This window comes from Rhipicephalus sanguineus, chromosome 10 (genome assembly GCF_013339695.2).
Source record: "Rhipicephalus sanguineus isolate Rsan-2018 chromosome 10, BIME_Rsan_1.4, whole genome shotgun sequence".
Classification (NCBI taxonomy): Eukaryota; Metazoa; Arthropoda; class Arachnida; order Ixodida; family Ixodidae; genus Rhipicephalus; species Rhipicephalus sanguineus.
The window spans coordinates 59,266,536-59,287,920 of record NC_051185.1 but is presented as its reverse complement, the minus strand read 5'-3'; the positions used below and the strand labels follow the sequence as shown (position 1 = coordinate 59,287,920).

At 48.1% G+C, this 21,385-nt stretch overlaps 1 protein-coding gene across 1 annotated transcript in view; it reads left to right on the top strand.

Annotated features, from left to right (window-relative positions):
• Positions 1-3,171: 3,171 nt before the first annotated feature.
• The window catches only part of LOC119406415 (corticotropin-releasing factor receptor 2), a 239,329-nt gene continuing 221,115 nt past the window's right edge, over positions 3,172-21,385 (top strand). Inside the window, exon 1 of the mRNA XM_037673160.2 lies at positions 3,172-3,477. Within this exon, the coding sequence (XP_037529088.1) occupies positions 3,276-3,477 (202 nt within the window). The 5' untranslated portion in view covers positions 3,172-3,275. The remainder of the gene's footprint in view (positions 3,478-21,385) is intronic.

Genomic DNA, 21,385 nt, shown 5'->3' with positions numbered 1-21,385 from the left:
ACCAATACAAGTGCACTTGCGAGGAACCCGCTACGCTATATATCATTTTAATTTTTGAGAATTAGGGCAGCAGGTACTGTGCCATTTTTCTTCATTCTACGGAGAGCCTGGTACCTGCTAAACGCATGTAAGGCATTAGGCGCACTTTGTTGATGTTGTGCCTGATGACGACGAAGAATTATGGCAGAGCCCTTTGTAATGGGTTGGAAGCATTCAACAACCTACTCGTCACGCAATTCGCATTGTGTGACGCCTGGTTACAGAATTCGCGTTGTGCGACACTTGGTGCTTATTTTACTCTTCTACCACGCTATGTTGCATATGCTAATGTGGTTCCTTCCCGACATGAAGCCTGTATAGGACGTTTTTGCAAAGCAGTTTCAAGCACCGGCATGGCTCAGAGGTTGAATACTGGGCTCAGACGCAGAGAGCCCAGGTTCGAACCTCGTTCCATCCTGGAATTTTTTTTCTATTTCGTTTTTTTTTTCTTATTTCGAGCGATACTGGTTACGGACACCGGCGGCGGCGGCGGCGGCGGACAACTACGGCGCCAAAAACGGCCGGTGAAATGATCTCATAACAGCTTTCGCTGTAAAAAAAAGAAAGAACGAGAAGTTTAAGGAAGGCCGCACCCTACACTGAAACTCGACGTTTACGCTTCACTGAAAACTCCCGAAAGAGATTCTACGGGCATTTTTTAGGGGCGAAGCTGCTTGAAGCGGCACCCGTTCGTCCCCGTCGTAGTGCGTAAAAAGTCTTAACGCTAGTACCAGATCTTGACCTCCAAGGTGGTGCCGGTGGGAGGTTTCTCCTGTGCGTTGTTGAACAATAAAAAATTCGCAGCGTGCGCTTTAACTAAAAGCCGAATTCTTCTGTCTCTCATTCCCCATTAGCAGCCATTGGCATGTTCTAGTAGGAAACGTTAGTAGAAGTAGAAGTGTAAGTGTTAGCTAAAAGCCGACTTGTTCTGTCTCTTATTCCCATTAGCAGCCATTGTTTACCTCCAAGGTAGTGCCTGGTGAGATTTCTCCTGTGCGTGATTACACAATAAAAATTTTGTTCAAAACGCCGTTGATTGATGAAATAAACCAACGGAAGACGCCAGATGTTTTCTAAAAGCAAAACTAAAAGACGCCAGATGTGTCTAAAGCAAAACGAAAAGACGCCAGCTTCGCCCACTCATCATCATTCACTCCGTGGATATGCTGTGATTTTTTAAAGAGAAACGACAGCACGTGAAGCTTATCTTGACAATCGTGCATTTTGCACTAGGGAAAGGTTACCGCTCTCTTATAGCAGAGTACCTAGTCTTCTAAGCCGCTCCCCACAACTCTATCCGGTTCGTTCTAAACGCACCAATAACACGCACCGCTTCGGTCCAAGCCGTGGCGGTCGCATATCAATGGAGGAGAAAATGCTGGAGCCCCGTGCACTTATATTTCGGTGCACATTAAAGAACCCCATGGGTAATCGAAATTCCCGAATCCCTCCACTAGGGTTTGTAATCATATCGTGGTTTTACCGCGTAACACGCCAGAAATTAATATTATGTGATAGATCTGCAAACAGCTTCGAGTTTTGCGGCAGACTGGGGTCCTTATGACGGGACATTGACGAACGCAGTAGTGCCAATACACGCGTATCTGGGGTGCGTCATAAAACGATAAATCGCTACGTGATATATTCATAACAGATATAGGTTCATTCGTATCTGTGACGTACACGTAAGCGCTAATGTGAGAGCACATGATATTCGAGAGTTGAAACGTATAGCGATTTAACACATACTTTATTTTAGCGCATGGCGCATCTGCGAACCGCGCACACTGCGCACTGCACTTGACCCGAGTGCAGTACATAGGCTCAGAGAAACGTGACACGGACATAGCCTCTGAATTAATAGGCTCTGAGAATGGTGACGTCTGGGCATGCGCTTAACAGTTTATCGGCGAATAAATCTCTCAAGTCTGTTAGCGTCTTTATCTTTTTTTCTTATAGCACTTTACCTTCGCCAGTAGAGTTCGTTGTTGACAACGCCTACAACGGCCTGTTCGCGTTAAACCCGTATTATAGATCCGTTTTATGTCATGCCTCCAATTAGCATTAGAAGTCATTACTCCCTTACGCAGTAGAGCTTCGTACACGTCTTAAACTTGCTGTGATCTTATCTCAGTAAGAAAACTGCAGCGACAGAGATTACGTTATCTTTACTGTAATTTCTCGAACACGAGAGCAGACCTAAGGCTTCCTGTTAATACGGTCGTCTGAAAGGCGCGTTAGTTCTCAAGAAGTGATTAGGTTAACACGGCGTTGAAATTAGGCCTTGTTGATTGATAGCACAAAGTTCAATAAAAGCCTGTTGCTTTATGCATGTGTTTCCAAACTTTTCCGAAGTTTGAAACTCAAGTTTTAGAATCGCTGAACGCTAAACTTATCTCGAATGTTGCCTACGGGATTAGCTGTCACTGAGAAACGGCGCTTCGCACGTTATCTCATGCACAGCATTCTGTATACCCACTCACGCGCCACATCGGCATGCCGCCCATTTTCGCATTCCGCGGTGTTCTTTTTTTTCTGTGAGCAGCAGTTGAGCAGTGGCGATATCCCCGTCCATGCATCGATCTCGCTGCACACGTGACCTCATGACGCTTCGCTTCTTTCGCTTTGCCAGTGACGCTAGTCGCGCGCGATCCTCCTCAAAAGCAGTAATAATCTTGCACCCACATTTGACTACTTACAGAGTGGCGCGCCATCTTTTGATAATGCGGAACACTTTAAGTGCGACTGCAATAGTTTAGTATTGGATATCTCTGGTTTTATGTCTAGCGAGAGATGGCAAAGCGATCAGTCCAAAACGTTTTGCAAATGAATCAAGGATTGTTTGTGCAACAGTGGCGGCAAGATGGCAGAGAGCCAGCCTCTCTGTTGCTTTTGTGAAGTGAAATGGGAGAGAGGTGGAAAGAGAGAAAGAGGTAGTGAGGGAGAGGGTGGCGGGTGAGAAGGAAAAAAACGGGCGCAGGTTTGAGAATTCGGGAGCAGACGATCTTCGCAGCGCGTCCAAGAGGGACGCCTCCGAGGGAGAAAAGTTTCTTTCGGAACTTTCGCCGTCGATCAGGGGAACTTCTTTAGCGCGGGAGCGCTTGAATTTCATCCGCGTTCTGGTGTTCAAAATACTAGACGAACTTCAAGGGCATCAAGGTGCAGCCTCTTAATGAGTTGTGTTTGATGTTCGAGTGTGCGTGCTTGGGAAGCTTCGGCTCGCGATCGTGGTTTTGATGGCTTCGAACGTTATGACCGCCGAAGGTGTGAGCAGTACCGCTTCAACTACCGCGGTTGGGAGCGAGCTTTGGTCGCTCGGCATTGGGACGACGACGGCTTCGCTGGAACACTTGCTGAGGGAAAATGTTTCTACCATCCTGGACCTTCAGCTCAACGAGGCTCAGTGTGCCGAGCTTGACGGCCGGTATGCGGATCAAGGTAAACCGTGCTTCTGTGTATTGATGTGTTGGACGCTGATAGCGTGATTCAATTAGCTTACGGCTCTGGCCAAATCATTTTATTTTTATTTATTCAATTACCGTAAGGGAATACTAGGAGCCTTACAATGAGGGAGGGCACAAAGCCCAACAGAATTTTGCAGACAAAAGATCATTGCACGTAGTTAATACAGTGCTATGGTGCATCAGTTCGTGAAACATAGTAACAAGGCAAATGTTATAACAAGATTGTACAACTAACAGAGCGAAATACCGGATGTGAATAAGTTTCCTTGATCTAGAGCAAATTTATGACCGCAAGTGACAAGATTCCAGATGCGTTGCTAATGCTGAACTAAACAAAGAAGGCTGTTATTGCGGCAATTCCGCGGGGTAAGTCGTTCCAATTTTCGACCCGTTTGAAAGACCGAAGTAGTACAGTGGTTCCTGCTTCCGCGCGCATGCCTTATCTACTTGTTCTTTTGCGTCAGAACAATTTTGGTTCCTTCGCGACGTAGTAGCCGCCTGCCCATTCTACATTTGTTCGGTGCAATAATTACCAAAAAATTGTTTTCTGCGTTTGCGCACTGTTACCGTATCGCCACCTCGACACAGGATGCTTCGGCAGTTTCAACGTTCGTATTGATTCCGATGCCAACTTCGCCGTACAGAATTTCCGCGCCAGCTCGTCACCGAATACGAATGACGTATATGAGTGCCAGATACAGTAGGTCACTGGTTTGAAGACGCAGGAAGTTCATTCTGTCGGAAACGACGTATTATGTGTTTTAGTTCGCACGCAGCCTGCTTTGCTCTCGAGGTAATAAAGATGTGAACTGAACTTAGGTCACTTCTTTTTTTTCTCAAGTACCTGCAGGCTGTCGCTACTAAGACAATATGTTGCCCGTCATAGGTAATTTGTTAGTTAATTTAGTTAGTTAGTTTAGTTTAGTTTAGTTAGTTAGTTAGTTAGTTAGTTAGTTAGTTAGTTAGTTAGTTAGTTAGTTAGTTAGTTAGTTAGTTAGTTAGTTAGTTAGTTAGTTAGTTAGTTAGTTAGTTAGTTAGTTAGTTAGTTAGTTAGTTAGTTAGTTAGTTAGTTAGTTAGACTCATAATATTTTCTGTGCTATTTTCAGTTTTATATTTTTTTTCACTACCGGTTTCTACTGTGTAATTGTTTTCTAGCTAATTCTAAACACAGTGACGTAATTAAATGCTACGCCGATCCCTCTCATGGAAATGCGCCATTCTCCGTGAGGAAACATAAGAAACAAATCTTAACAATAAAATAATAGAATGCCAATAGCCCATAACGTGCAGCTTATATTTGTTGCAGCTGCAATCTCTATGCGGAGTCAGATTTTTGACGATCGTTGCAACTCGCACTTATCTGCACTTTTAAAAAACGGGAATAGGGGCTTTCTTTCTTTCTTTCTTTTTTTGCTGTTGTCGGACTGATATACGAACTCAAGAAGGCGTTTTCGCGAGCATTAGTGCCGCCGTTTCCGGCTGAACCAATGTTTCAACCCCCTGAAGCAAGCCCATGCTCTAGAAAACAAAACTGGCGAACATTGCACCAAGCCGCGCAAGGTTTGAAACAGCGAAACTGGACGATTCTGAAGACTAATCTGGTTGCTTCTAGGTTGTTTCTAGACCTTAGCTAAATGATGCAGGTTGTTTCTAGGTTGCTTACAGGTCGTTGCTAGGCTTTAGCTAGGTGATGCTAGGTTGTTTCTACATTGATTCTCAGCGCAGTGAGGTTCGGCTTAAACGGCAGTCACAGACACGACACGGTTGTCCAAACTCCAGGGACAGAAAGTCACGCTGAAACCAAGTGTTCGCACCTCTCATAGATCTATGGGCACGTCGTCGTTGGCGTAGGCCATCCATAGCTTCGGGATCTTCTCACAGCCGCCGTTGCCTTCCCGTTCCCTAGTATTCTCTCGTTGTACGCACTGAGGGTCATCGGCTCGCCACCGTCGCTTCCCAGCCATTTGTTGGGCTAACTGTTGCCTTCTTCTTTTTTTTTTTTAGTGAACCAGTGGTGAGTAATGGGATTTACCCAATTTTTGTAGCACATACCCGTTTATGATGACGTAGTTTTCTAGATCGAACGATTTGCTAAACAACTACGTCATTAAAAAATGAAATTAAATTTTGGAGTATTGTCAGAACCACTATATGATTACGAGACACGCCGTAATTTCGGACTCCGGATTACTTTGACCTTTCTGATTTCCTTAATGGGCTTCTAAGTTTAAGTACACTGGCGTTTTAAATTCTGGCTCCCATCGCAATGCGACCGTGTTCTCGAGGCTTATCAGCGTGAGCGGCTAAGCTCGAGCTTGGTAAGGTCGAGGGATCGAGTCCTGGCCGCATTTCGATGGATGCGAAATGCTAGAGGCCCGTGTGCTTAGATTCAGGCACACGTTAAAGAACACCAGATGGTCAAAATTTACGGAGCCCTCCACTACGGCGTCCCTCATAATCCCATCGTGGTTTTGTGATATGAAACCCCAACAATTATTATATTAAGCTCGAGCTACGCAGCTAAGCTACCGCGACAGGTAAAAACCTAGGTTGCATTCTAGAATCATGTGTCTTCTGACCTGCGGTCAACAGTTGCCCGACAGTTGCTCAACAGTTGCCGGAATTAATTTTTGTAAATTACACGTTTTCTGCCAGCTAGTCAGACCTTTTTTTTTTATCATGAAGCAAGTGTGTACGCGTTGCATTTACGTTGTCTAATTATATGCCCATCTCGTTTCAATTTATGGCGTAATTACTACGCTACAGTTAAGAACAACAAATAATGTACCCTGTGCTTAATTGCCTGCTGGATTCATTTGGTTATATTTCATGTGCAGTTGCATGTCTAAATTTTTCAAGTTCACGTACAGTCACATTGTCCAAGTATGCCAAGTTTGCGTACAAGTGTTTCGTCTAGATATGTCCAGCTCACGAGCAGCAAACCGAATTTTCTCAATATGCTCACTTCGTGCACACTTACTCACAGTTAGTAAATATGTACGGTTCATGTTCTGTTAAATGAATTTTCTAAACATCTCAGCTTATATTTGTTCGTTACCGGCAAACCTCTTTTCACTTATTCAAAAAAAAATACAGAATGCCACCTTTTTCTCTTTTTTTTCCAGCTCTAACTGGCGTTCTTAGGACTTTTGCGCAGTTCTCAGTAATCGTTCGCACTTTGCATCCTTTTTCACCTAGTGGCATTGACTCGTGCAACCCTTTCATTACACTGCTTGGCGGGGCCTCTCTTAACTTGTTCTACATACTGACGAGAAGTGTTACATCCTAACGCTGAAGCACGAGAGCCGAGCAGCCTGATAAAAAATAAGTATGCCGACGAGAAATTGCCGAAATGCGATTAGCAAAACAAGGCTTCAGTTCAATGTCCAATAGCAAGAAACTGTTTTAGTGAGAGTTTACGTAGTTCGAACGTTGGGTTTGTCGGCACTTCACTATCGATGTTTCCCAGCGCATCCAGAAATGATTATTGAAAACGAATACAGGTAAAAAAAAAAGAGAGAAAAAAAAAGAATGCTGGCACGCTGCATTGCATGCCTCGTGTGACGCTCTAAGAAACTCACTGTTTAATGAGTGCTAAAGTTTCCTTTTTGCTTTTTCTGGCCGTTTGTGAATGTCGTAGCGACTTACTTTTGCTTATATAACTGTACATATGCATTAGTAAAACAACAAAAAATATATATAAGACAAAATCTTACTCTGACCGGTAAAAGGTAGGTGCGCATTTCCGAACCGTGAACTGCGTTAAAGGCAGCCGTCACAACTGATTAATGTGTTGCACGTTCTTCGTAATGCATTTGCAGAAACCCTTTTTTAAGTCAAAACTAATTAGTTACGTTTGAGTGCATTTCGCAGCTGCTTCTATATCGAGAGACTGCACGTGCGTTTTGGACACACTGTTACAAGAAAAAAATAAATAAAAGCCACCTCCACGCCGGTGCAATCTAAGTAAACAGCGGAGCTTCCGAGCGAGTGCCGCCACCTGGCGAACACAGATTGAGTTCTTCACCTTTCTTCGACTTCTTTTTTTCTTCTTTCTTTCATGTTTCTTTCTTTATCTCTTTCTATATTGCCCTCTCTCCTCCTTTTCCACCTGCTTTTCTTCATCCTCACTCTCGTATTTCTCCTGGTTGTGGTGTCCTCGCCTGAGAGACAGTTACTGCGTCACTTACCCTCACTCTTCACCTATTTTTCCCAACTGAAGAATCTCTCTCTCTCCTCCTCCTCACCGTCACCTCCCCTTCCCGTTCCCTTGCTATGCTCTGCTGCACATGATTATGCTAAGGTTCACCCATTCCCCTCCTCCTTTACCTCCTCCTCACCCTTACATGAGTCATCCGCAGCCTCAGTTCCCTTTGTCATCCCCTTGCTAAACTATACTCCACAAGGCTATGCTATGCTTTACCCTCCCCCTCCTCCTTTCCTTCCCCCTCACCCGCACATCACTCCTCCTCTCCCTCGCATCTCTTTCCCACCCCCTTTGCTATACTATACTATGTGTGGCTATGCTATGCTGGATGCTGCTTGGCACATAGCCACTTACTGAGGCGCATACCCGCTTCGCGGACCAACCTCGAGCTTACAAGGGACACTAGAGTGAAACAATCGGTTTAGATTGATAAGTTGTACTCTGAGAACTCCGATATCGTTAATTTCTCAATGATAGAAATTAAGGTCTGTTAATAGAGGAGAAAATCAACGTCAAAGATCCATTTTTCAATATCGCTCCGAAATCTCCGCGAGTGACGTCATGAATTTCAAAGTGTATGTTTCGTATTTTCGCGTCATTGGCTCAACAAAATTTCCTTAAACTTGGTATGTTAAGCCTACGGCCCCCTTAAAGGACAATGTACTTCAGTTTTACTGATTAGGAGATTAGGAACTACGTAGTACTTAGTAGAGGTCGTCAAAACATATGACGCCATGGCGTTTGGTGCGGGACACCCCCTTCCTCACAGAAAATTACACGGAGCCCAGGCAATGGCACTTAGGTTTTACAGACGGATACATATCCAAATTTGGCTTTATTGCACGAAATGTATCCGGATGCTTACACTACCAGCTCGTGACCCCGTTGCGGGGAAGTAGCTAACTTAGAGCACACGCTCTGGCGATGCCTCTGGTTACTGAGCTGCGATCAAGCCAACCAAGCCAAGTGGTTCTCCGCCGTCTGAAGCCCCAACAACGGGGATCGGCTTTGGGCCGTCCAGAGAGCCCACCACGCGGCGGTCAGGCTTAGCCTGCCCGTCCCTACGTGGTAGGAGCCCACTGCGCGCAGTCACGTCTCTCGGGACGAAAGAAAGGAAAAAAAAACTATACACGGCAACGTTTTGCAAACACAGTGGGCCAAATTAACATTTTCCTCAGAAAGAGCTCTGTCCCAATGGGCAGCTGCAGCTTCGCTAATGATAGGCCTGTCTTTGCGTTCCCCTTAGCCCTTTCCCCAGTGCAGGGTAGCAAATCGGACGTGCGTATGTTTAGCCTCCCTGTCTTTCCTTCCTCCTCTCTCACTCTGGTGTCGATATTGCTTATTTTGCTTTGTCTTATTAACAATGCTTTAGTGTAGGACACTTATGTGAGTACGTGCCAAGTTCTGGTAAGCTTGACCAGTGTGTCCTTGTGGAACTAATAAAACTAATGTGACACACTTACGCAGCTTCGGGCGCGCTCAGCGTGAACACGCGTTTTGAGTGCAGTTGTGCAGCGAGGCTGTTAACGGGAGTTCCGTAGTGGCTTTCGCGATGGCCGTAGACGTGCTTGCTCGCATAAAAAACGAAGAGAAAATAAAAAACAAACGGCAGCCAAGAGACGCTGTAGCGCTTCCGTAGTGCGGGCAGGGTCAGCTTCGCTCTATTTGATACATCAGTTCCTCGTTCTCACAGACATATACATCTAGGATATGATGAAGTGTTTATTTTCAAAAGAGCTTACCGGGGCACGGCCAGGTTCTGCTCTATCTGGGAGGTCTCCTCATTGCGGGAACCCTCTGGCCTTCGCAGCCTCCTTGGCCCTGGCGACGAGACGTCGTTGTCGGCCCAGGTCCTCCGAGGCGAGCTTGGCATCCCACTTTTCGCTCAAATCTTCTAGGATTGATTTTTATGCGAAGCATCTGCGAGTTACAGATTTCGGCAGTTGCGGCATAATTAGCGATAAACACGGCGTCGGCGAATCTAGTTTAGAAAAAAGTTATTCACACTATGTACAGAGCATTAATTATGCGTGACATATCAGTGTTCAAGGATACATTCACATTTTCACCATTGTGCATCGCAAAACTAACACTTTCACATAGGGCGAACAGCAGAAGTCTGATCAACATAACAACAAACGCGCATAGCTCACAAATGACACCATAGCGGATAGGGTAAATGGGTAGGTGTACGTACTCTTCCATCGTGTACATCAACTTGGTGGTAGATTCACCAGGACATGAGATACCAAGGTTGCGAACACAGATCGAAAGCGCGAGGAGACAAGCACATCAACTCCGACCCGACGGTGCGGCCTAGCACCATGTCGCCCGAAAAATAAGTTGGACCCGTTCATGCTCAACGATGACAAAAGGCGCATGACCAATGGCGCAGAAACTCGCGCTCCCCCAAGAAGAAAAGCTCCTCACAGAGGAACGTGAGGATCTCACGCCTCATGCTCCCCAATATCGGCCACAAAGCACGTCGACGGCAATTCCCAGCGACGGCTTCGCAGCGGTTGCGCCAAAGGCTGAACAGGACGGCAACTAGTACGTAAGAGTGCCGCGAAGTGCCCTCGTGGGAACCGGCCGCCGGACACGAACCCTCGGACACCCTGTCCACGAAAACGAGCATGGACCGCACGCTAAAGGAGTCGGGCGATGAAGCCTTCGATCGTCGCATGTCGGTTGGTCTCAACCATGACGCAGTTGGGGCAAGTGGCGCTGCGTACCACCTGCCATCGTTGCAGCCGATCTCGAGTGGGGAGCAAGCCTCAGACCCATCGCCAAACAAGGTCACCTTCGGTGACCCGGCAACGGTGACCCGGCAACGCCGCTGTGACCATGTGCTTCCACGGGCGACTCATTACCGCATGCCGGTGTCGGGGTACCAAAGGCTGCACAAGGGTGGCCATTGCGTCCACCGCTTTCGCTTCGGTTACAGCAATCTCGGGGCATGTAGTCTGTAAACGGCGGTGGAAGGCTAGGAGGGCACGATACACAGTCGGTAAATGGGAGGACTGCGGGCCACAGTTGATAGGACCAGCGGGCACTAGGACACGTAGGGTGGGCCTAGGTGGTAACGCGCGAGTGTCTGCGCTGGCGTACCATCATTATTTAAAACGCGCACTACAGCGCGAAGGGCCAGGACGCAAGCCGTAACGGCCACGTAGGGGAACGCAAAGCCTCCTCGGCTGCGCTAACGTGAGGAGTGATAATAATGTTGTACCAGAGTTAAGCTCAGTGGAATGAACTTTATTCGTCCAACGGTTGTCGTTGTGCAGAAGGCGGTTGCACACAAATAGGCCCTCGAAGATGCGCCGGTCAATGCGTATTTGTCTGCGCCGTTTTCCAGTAACCGACGCTCTCTCGATCGTGGGCTTGTCGCCGATCAGCCGCTTCTCATATTGAAATATGATCTTTTTATCGAGGCCACTTGTCATTTCCCGTTGCCACATTGGCGTTGTTGTCTTTCACTGTTCAGTTTTGTTGTTTCTCGCATGGTCAAATTCCGGACATGGAGGGATTAAGGAAAATGTTAGAAGGAAGCATTGCGAAATGTAAAAAGAAAGAAAGAAAGAAAGAAAGAAAGAAAGAAAGAAAGAAAGAAAGAAAGAAAGAAAGAAAGAAAGAAAGAAATACGTCAGTGTGAAGGGCTGCTGAATTTTTTGAAGTCGAACTCTCATCCCATAACCCTTTCTGATGTGGGGTGTGGCGATGTTGATAACAACATCAACGGATATTTCCTACCGACTTCAACTTGTCTAGAGTATAGGCCCTCCTTAGCTAGCTACCATGTTCACTCGCATATTACCAGCATGGCTAATATTGGCTTGCACTGATAATGCTAACTAGCCGTTGGGTAATGATGTCTTCTGATGGCTAACGTCGACCGATGTTGGCAATGTGCTGTACTAACAGCGGCATCGTCTTCATTCAACCTCACTTTAATTGTTTAGTTACCTACGATTGTTTTTATACATTGGTTTAGTTACGTCATTTCCGCAAGCAAATTGGCCCTCTAGTCGAACTTTCGGGAAGCGGCAGGCACTATTTCTAAACAACTAAAGGAAATGCGGAATTGTCCCCATCCGAACGGTAACTGAGTGAACCATTAAGTTTTCTTGATAATCTATTTAATGGTCCCACTAATTTCCAGACCGCTTACCGCAGGCACATATAAAAAACTAGAGGAGAGAGAGTGAGAGTGTACTGGAAGTGGCAGATGGTAGCTAAAGTGGCGCTTAATGGCAAACGGCGCGAATGTATTGCTTCTGTGTTTTGCAGAGGTGAAAGAATTGGGGAGAGGCGAGGCATGTGGGGAAGGGTCTTTCAGCTCCACTAACGTGAAACCTGTGGAGGGGCGACGCATGCAGTGTGCGCCGGCGTTTCCCACAGCAAAATCACTGCTAATGGCCAATGAGAGAGAGAAGAAAGATTAGGCACATAAGCCTGCAGTCCGCTTATAGTTAAAGTGCACACTGCGAATCTTTATTGTTCAACTACGCACAAGACAAATCTCCCATCGACACTACATGCAGGTCAAGATCCAGTGCCTATATCTACGGGGTGGCCGGTGAACGGTTGTGCAGCGCGAGCAGTCGGTTTTTTTAATCAAGAAACTCGCTAGCAAACGCTGCCTGAGTCGGCGTTGTCTCTCGCGGGCGAGGGTGCGTTCTCGTTCCTTGTGAGCTGGCACTTCAGCGGTCATAGCAGAAAGAGCGTTTCCATAGTCAACGCGCGCCGTTCGCTCTCTCTCCACACGGCGAGCGCTGGGGCGGTGGCGCCCTCTGTTGCGTTCAAGCAAATGTACAGGACACGACGATGCACGACCTGACAGCAGACGACGATGCCCGCCGACACTCCGAGACCCTAAGGTCAAGATAGATTTACCAGCGCCAAAGAAGACGGAACATATAGAAAGGACACACACACACACTGTGTGTGTGTGTCCTTCCTGCAGCTCTCCCATGCAGCTCTCCCCTAGTAGAGATGTTATTCTGAAATGTTCACAGTTTCTCTTAAACGCGTAATTCGAAGATTTGGGTTCGGATCCCATTAACACACGTTTGAGCACCTCTAGTGCCTCTAGCAATTGCGTGTGATGGTTCAATTAACTATGATAATTGTTGAGGTTTTGCTTCCAAAACCATAATATGATTATGATGGGCACCGTTGTGGAAGGCTCCGGAAATTTTGACTTTCAGGTAACGCGTCGAAAGGGGCTGGTTGGTTCATGTTGTCTTGGTGATGCGCTTACGGTAGGGAGACGTTACAAAGTACACAGGACACAGTGTTAACAGGACGAGTGCTCGTTCTGTTAACACTGTGTCTGGTGTACTTTGCGACGTCTCCCTACCGTAAGCGCATCACCAAGCCGATCTTCTGGTGTTTTTTTAACGTGCACCTAAATCCAGGTACTTGGTCCCTTAGCGCTTCGCCTTCATCGAAATGCGGCCACCGTGGCTGTGATTCGATAGCGCGGCCTAGGGTTCAATAAACTTTCCACTGTGGTGGAGAATAAAGACAATACAAACTGCTTGGTGCTCTTAGGTGTTCATCTTTTATTTAAAGCACATTTTCTTTGCGTGACCGCCGCATGCGGTCTTCCCACGTTGTGTTACTACTCCAAAGAATAAACCTAAGCTGCACCCCCGGAACCACAATGTGCTGGCCACTTCTGTGTGACAGAGTCGTGCCACCTGATTTTTCGTTCAAAGCCGAAGCGCTTTCTATCTCCTATTGTAACTACTACGTATATTAAGAATTAAAAATTTATGGTCAGTGTGTAAAGTACTGCACTTGTCTTAGCAGCGATGTGAGAATCTCTGACAAAATGGGTCGGGTCATTTCAGGTTTTCTACGTAAAACCAGCGAGAGGCATAGGCGTGCGAACGAGGGTGGGGGTGGGGGGGAGCAGGTGGGGCGCCCCCCCCCCCCTCCTAGTCTCCTAGGAGGGGGCAGGCAACGTCTGCTCCATACGCTGCGATGAACCATTCCCCCCCCCCTCCCCTTATGGGGAACCCTGCACTCGCCTATGGCGACAGGAGCTCAATTTTATAAGGCGAAATTTACTTTCCTGAACACGCAAAAGTGCTCGACGTCAGGAAAATCAGCGCACTCAGTTGGATGGAGCACCTATGCAAGTTCTCTATGGTTGGAACAGTGATGGCTGTGGGCGGTGCTTATATCTGTTCTTAGGTTATAAACGACTATACCACTCTTAATTGTTAACTTTTTGTTCTAAACACAGGGCTCTGTGAGTGTTTAATTTAGGGACAGCTGCGTACAGCTGTGCCATCTAGATTAAAATTACTACGAATAATTTACATTTTATAGCGAAGATATGTACGACACACCTCCTTGGTTTGCATGCCGACAACGTTCGTTGTGTTTTTCCCTCTCTGCAGTTCTTCGGCGTCAACAACCACCTTTAAAGCGCCTCACCAACACACGATGTCAGCCTTCAGAACAAAACAAAACAATGCAGCAAAAGGCCGCTATTTTTATAACGCTTTGTAAATGTCGTGATAGAGTACCGGCAAAGCGGCGTAAAAGTCCTCGATCCAGCCGCCATCTTTGCTCGACTCCGGCGCCCCCTCGAGGTAGTTCGAGGATAAAGACCAGCTGTCCACGGCCACCTGGATCGGGGCGCGCGGCGGTGTTGCTCCGGCCGTCCCATTCGGACGGAGGAGGCGTAATTGCAGAAAGGGGCGTGACCGCTCCTTTCGCCGCACCGCGGCGCGCGCCTACTACCCCTCCATTCCTTTGCGCTCTATGCGGGAAGGTTTGCGGCGCCTTGAAGATATCGCTGTAGAGTAACCGTGAGTTAGCATAGCACTTCCCCCACCCTCACAAAAAGCACATAAAAGGATGAATGGTGGCTATCGCTATATTATTTATTTTTTGTGTGTGTGCGCCAGTCCTTGTCGTGATGATGGTGGCCGAAGCGAAAACACCCGCGAGTCACATTTCAAGAAAATTGTTTTGGTGTTCTTAAGTGCAGCATATCAGTAAAAAGTATACATGCGAAGGAAAGCACGAGATTTATTAAAAACCCCTTTTTTTCTGAGTGCTTCCAGAATAGGGGAAACGATCCGAAGGTTGGTTCCGCTGCTTAAAGGAGGTTGGCGGATTTCCCTTGGGATGCTGCGGCCTTGAGTGCGCGAGCTTTACCTGCTGGAAGGAATGCCACTTTGGCGTCGAGGCAACGTAATCTTTCTTGGTGTTGACTTACAGTAAGGCACGCAGCAGTACGGCACGTTTCTGAAAAACACGGTAAATGAGGCAAGCGAGTGAAAAACTCGCAGCTACAGCTAACAGGCGTAACCTCGTGGAACGCAGACTAAAAAACAAATTACTTGCCTGAAGTCAATGTGGTATGACAATGTGAAACATCTAAAGAGAGAAAACTTATATTCACGTCTTTCTTTTATTGTGTGTTACGTATTAACACGTTAATTAGTGCGGACCGTTAGATGCGTTTATTTCTTACATGTGCACTCTGCCCGTAATTAATTCAGATAGAGTTAAACGCCTCTATAAACTGCCCGTTCACATTAAATACGACACGCACCAACACACCAGAAAAACTATTGATGCGTTTTGTTAGAACACGCACAAAAAATAAGAAAAAAAAAGCAGAGCAATACTAGCGGGAAACGTCCGCAACCGACCAACGGCCGTCGGTAAATCGACGCTTATGTAACGTCGGGCCTTGGTCAACCCGCGAGCGGCATGCACTCGGCATCGTCGGCCACGGTGGACGGGCCTACATCGGGTGCCGACGCAGGCCCACATGAGGCCAATGTCAATCCCCAAGACCGGCCCTACATTGGTTGCCAAGGTTGAGCCAACGACAGTGCAGTTGGCCAGCGACGTCAGGCCGACATTTTGCCAAGGATAAAATGTTGCTTGGGAAACGGGCTCTTTCATGCTGTCGCGTTAAAACGACAATTCGATACCAAAACGAGAGAAAGTGGCCATTGCGCGACCGACCCTTAGCTAATTCGCAGGCGACAAGCGTCACTCATCGCTTTCGCGTTCAAATTCGCCTACATGCGGCCTACGCTTAAATAAGAACGTCGCATTCACATCACTGTCGTATCGTGGGAACTTCAGAATGCAAAGAGACGTGCCCATATAAAAATGTTGCCTATCATCGGCAAGGCGAAGACGACTACAGCATTATCATTACCGCAATTGTTTTCCAGCAACGTGATGCTCTTAAAACAGCGCTCGACCGCAGAAGATAGCTATGCAGTGCCGACGACGACAAAATGTATTTTCTTTAGAAAGAAGCATGGCGCGCGCCGGTCCAGGCGGCCGTGGGAGAAACGATTGCCAAAACAAAGAATGAGAAGCACGAAAAATCATGTACTCGGCACAATATATGTGTCATGGCACTTATGTAGCGGCCGTGGTCATGGCACATGAACGCGCCGCGCCACACGAAGTCTCTTAAGCACGCTGCTTGGCTCTATCTCGATTGTAACATGCTACAGAGAACAACACTCACTGTGTAAAGCCCGATTAACTTTACGTAATAGCGTACCTTGATTCCAGTCACCACGTGCACGATGTCCAGTGTGCATTTTTCCAAACACATCTGCGGCTGTCTACGGCGCGGTCAGCGCGGCATCATTCGCGAGGGGGTAGGAGGAGAGCGCCGCGTCGCGGCGCGCGTCTGAACTACCTCAATTACAACTTTTCAAAGGGGCGCGCGCCGAATGGGACGGCCGGAGCAACACCGCCGCGCGCCCCGATCCAGGTGGCCGTGAGCTGTCTTCCTTCGCCACCCTTTCGTGCCATAACGGTGGAGTCGGCTACCAGCATAAGGGACGCGTTGTTACGAATTGGGGTTTCGTGACGATGAAAAGCCGGGAGGCAGGCGAGCCGACGTAGCCGAAGATCGGACTTATCACTGAGGAGCAGAGCAGGGAGGCAAAACGTTTACAAAACAATAACAACGTTTATAGCAGGTAATAGCAGGTTAATAGCAGGTTATCGCAGTTTATAGCAGGTTATAGCAGGACAGAGCCTGCCAGCACGACCAGGTCGGCTGGGGCGTCTCTCTAACAACAGACCAGCCCGGTCTTAAATAAGGCATCCGTCCATTGTTTGATCTGGGGCAAACCGGTACGAACAGCACGACGGTTTGGAACCCACCCCACCGATGGTGGACAACTGGTAGGGCAGCTCGCAGGGTTGGCCTTTTCCATGGTTGCAGGCGTTGACAGGGAGGCTGTTTGGTCCCAGGTGTGGAGCAGCCTTTCCATCGTCCTCAGGAATGCCGCTCTCCGTAGCTGGGTAGCTTCGAAGGACGTCAATCGAAGTGGCCGGCTGAAACGACTGGATTTCAGACAATGCATGCAGGGCTAAGTCCCTGCCTCCAGGTGGCAGGTGCGGGCCCCTTAGCTTGGTCGCAGGGTAGACGCTGACCGCGATGCCGGGGACTTCCAACGAAGTGCACGTGTTTATTTGTTTCCCCGTTCGGTCAGGTGCTCTGGCACAACAGCACCCCCGCCACAAGACAATGCATCCAGAATTCGAGCTGTCAAACGCAGCTCGGATGATGCGATGCTGGTTGACCGTTGTCAACTGTGGTCGTACAGCTCTTTCCTCAAGGAGTGACCTCCATGGCTCAGCAGCGGTTCACTGGAACTGCCAAGAAGCAACACAAAGCCAAACCACTCTGGCCAAAGCAAGCGCCCTCCAAATGCTGATCAAATCGCCAGACCAGCATAAACGAACAAAACATTTCCTAGAGACTACGCTAAGCTAAAATTAAAACATCACGGGCAACGTATCTCAGGAAGAATACCAAAATGAGGACGTGCCTCTAGCTAGTGTCAGTACGTGACACTGCTAAAACCAATCAGAATGTCTTCGCGAGCGATTCTCAATGGTGACATCGGCGGATTAGGGACGATCGAAGCAGCTGGGGAAGACTCAATTTTGCCCCAAAACTACAAACACTTCACTAAGTGCTCCCCAAATCGTGCGCCTTGGCACCACTCGCAAGTGTTCTGAATGCCCATCAACAAACATTTCAAGATAAACAACACTAGTTCTGCGCTGAAACGCTCTCGCTCATTGCACTCGGCAAATGAGTATTACATAAGAAAACAAAGCGCTTTAAACTAAAATACGAAGTAAAACTGAAATCAAACTCACGTGTTTAACACAAAACAAGGAGAAACTAAAATTACACTGACGCGCATCCTAACACGTACTGAAAAACACGTAAATGTTATACAGAGGCTTTTCACATTCAGCCTTCACCTCTGTAAACACAACGAACAGCTCTTCTCACCCGTGCTAACGCTGGCGCTTCTAAATACCAAAACAAAGGTATCTTAATCGGAGGCTTTTAACTTAGCCTACATCTCCTTTAAAACAATTCACAGCCCTTTACACTAGCGCTGACGGTTATGTTTCTAGCTAAAAAAAAGACAAACAAAGTGTCCAAAACGGAGGCTTTTAACTCAGCCTACATCTCCTTTAAAACCATTCACAGCTTTTTACACTAGCGCTGACGGTCATGGCTCTAAATATTAAAAGAAACAAATAACCAAACAAATGTCTCAAAGTCTGCTACAATGAGGAGGAAAGTGACAAATTACAAAATTTCACTCCTCAATTCATTAGTACACATTTAACACACTAAGTTCTTTCAAGATGTCAATTCATCTTTATGCTGCGGTTATCCCGGGGTGTCTCCAAATGCACCCTTTCAGACGAACTCTTGGGAGCCGCGCATTCCACACTTTTCGAGGAGTCCGATCTCGACAAAGGGACAGGGAACAAACCTGTCCGACACACTTAGTAGCGGCGACGTTTGCACCGTGTCCGCCGAACTCAGACAAACCGGCATACCAGCGGTTTTGTCTGCCCATTGTACCCCTCCGGGCTAAGCCGGTACCCTTTCGAGACTGTGGGGAACAGCCTTTGTCGCTCTTTCGGTGTACGCGACACCTCGCTGCGCTCCTGCCCCGACTAGGCCGTGAAAAGGTTGAGACCAGGTGAAGACTTCGACGTCTGAATTTCCCTGAAATTCTTTTCTTCGCGACGTGCTTCACGCCTAATCTCGGTTTCCGCAGGAGTCTCAACTTGAGACTTTTTCCAGCAGGCATTCTTGGAATCTCCTGCCTGACCTTCCTCCTGGTGGGCCTCTTCGTGATCTGAGGCCTTGCCTTTAACGTTGCGTCTCGAGAGATGACGTCATCGCGCCTAACCACTTTATTGCGCTTAACGCCACTCGTCGCTCTCGCGTTCGCCTTCACGCGTTTTCGCCGACGCCTTTTCTTTTCGGTACTGCTTTGGATGCTCGCAGCATCGGCACTCGTACTCGCAAGTACGCTGCATTCGATTTGCTTTGCAGAGGCTTGAGACGGCTCACCTAATTGATTCTCGGGCGTGCTGCTAGGTGTCTGTGTCTCTGAAAGAACGGTAGTCCCGATGCCTTTAATGCTAATACACTCACCTAGAGAAGCCTCCTCAGTTTTGGGTGATCTATCCCTGTCGTGGGTAGCCCCTTTTCTCTGGCCTTCGAAGTCGGCCTTCGGATCATTGTGACGCACATCGGCGTCCTGTGCCTCGCGACGAGCTTCGTACGCTAGGGCTTCGCGACGGACCTCAGCTTCAGCGCTGTCCTGAACATCTCGACTTTCGCAGTCCGCAGGACCAGGAACAGTGAGGTGCCGCATCAAGACATCTTTGGCCTTATCAAATTCCCGCGCTCCTCCAGCGGATAAGCGCTCCAAAAGAGATGCGACCTTGCACGGGAGCAACGCGAGAAGCCTCTCCAAAAGGTCTTGGCCAACACCAACATCTTCGCAGATCTTTTCAAACTTAACGAGAAAAGGTACAATGTTCTCGCCTATCTCGAAGATCTTTAGTTGGCATTGTGCTCGCCGCCACTTAATCGCCTGAATATCACGATCAAGCCTTTTCATTTCGAGAGCATGGTCTCGCTCCTCGCGACGCTCCCGAGCCTGCCTCTCTTCGCGTCTTTCGCGTTCCTCCAACTCCCTCTCTTCGCGACGCCTAACTGCATCCTGCTCGTCGCGCCTTTGACGCTCTTCAATCTTCCGCTCCTCGTCCTGCAACGCCCTGGCACTGTACTTATCGTCTTGACTTTCACAGTCGACCTGCTTCACAGCAGTAATGTGGCCTAACAACGCTTTCTTAGCTGCATCGAAGTCTCGATTACCCAAGTCAAACATGCGCTCCAAAACGCATCCTATATTCTGCGGGAGCAACTGGATCAATCTTTGTAGCCAAAAGTCTCGGCTGATCTCATGTTTTCCACAAGTTTCTTCAAAATCATCGAGGAAAGCAACAATGTCCTCACCTGTCTGGAAATCGCGGAGCTTGATTCGTGCTTTCCCCCATTTACGCGATTCCTCTTTACGGTCGAGCTCCCTCTTATTCAGTTCGCGCTCTAAGCATTCCCATAGCTCCGTGCGCTCATGCAGCTTTGCCTCCCGCTTGCGCTGCTCAATGTCTCGCTCGAACATTTCGCGCTCTTTTGCCTCCAGCCTTATGTCGGTAACCAACTCCCAAAGCTCCTCAGCATTACTGATGGTCACCTCTTCTTCCTCCATCACCTCGAGAATCGCTGCCCTTGTTTTTGTGGAGCCGGCGTAAATGCCCAACTCCTCACAAATCTGGAGGTGGTACTTCTCCATCGCGATCTCGTTCCTCGTGATGTTTTCCTACTGCTATTCACCCGTACTTTAAAACTAATCTCATGGTTTAAAGCAGGTGAATATTCAGTTATAGCCTACAAAACAAAACTCTCTCCTAACATCTGCCTGTGCTAGAGAGGTCTGGCGAAATGACCAGTAAACGTTGGGCACTCACCCAACCAAAGTAGCTGACTCCGGTCGAACTCGTAGCTGCCGTCGAGCGGTGTCGTGGTCGTCCTCGCTCCTCGGGCCTGCCGGGATCTGATCCAAATTTCCAACCGTTGAGATCAGGGTAGCGTGTCCCAGCTTGTCCCGCGATGAGATGAGGGTAGCGTATCCCAGCGTGTCGAACGATGAGATGAAGGTAGCGTATCCCAGCGAAGCCAAACGTTGAAATGAGGTAGCGTATCCCAGCGCTGCCAACCACTGTTACGAATTGGGGTTTCGTGACGATGAAAAGCCGGGAGGCAGGCGAGCCGACGTAGCCGAAGATCGGACTTATCACTGAGGAGCAGAGCAGGGAGGCAAAACGTTTACGAAACAATAACAACGTTTATAGCAGGTAATAGCAGGTTAATAGCAGGTTATCGCAGTTTATAGCAGGTTATAGCAGGACAGAGCCTGCCAGCACGACCAGGTCGGCTGGGGCGTCTCTCTAACAACAGACCAGCCCGGTCTTAAATAAGGCATCCGTCCATTGTTTGATCTGGGACAAACCGGTACGAACAGCACGACGGTTTGGAACCCACCCCACCGATGGTGGACAACTGGTAGGGCAGCTCGCAGGGTTGGCCTTTTCCTTGGTTGCAGGCGTTGACAGGGAGGCTGTTTGGTCCCAGGTGTGGAGCAGCCTTTCCATCGTCCTCAGGAATGCCGCTCTCCGTAGCTGGGTAGCTTCGAAGGACGTCAATCGAAGTGGCCGGCTGAAACGACTGGATTTCAGACAATGCATGCAGGGCTAAGTCCCTGCCTCCAGGTGGCA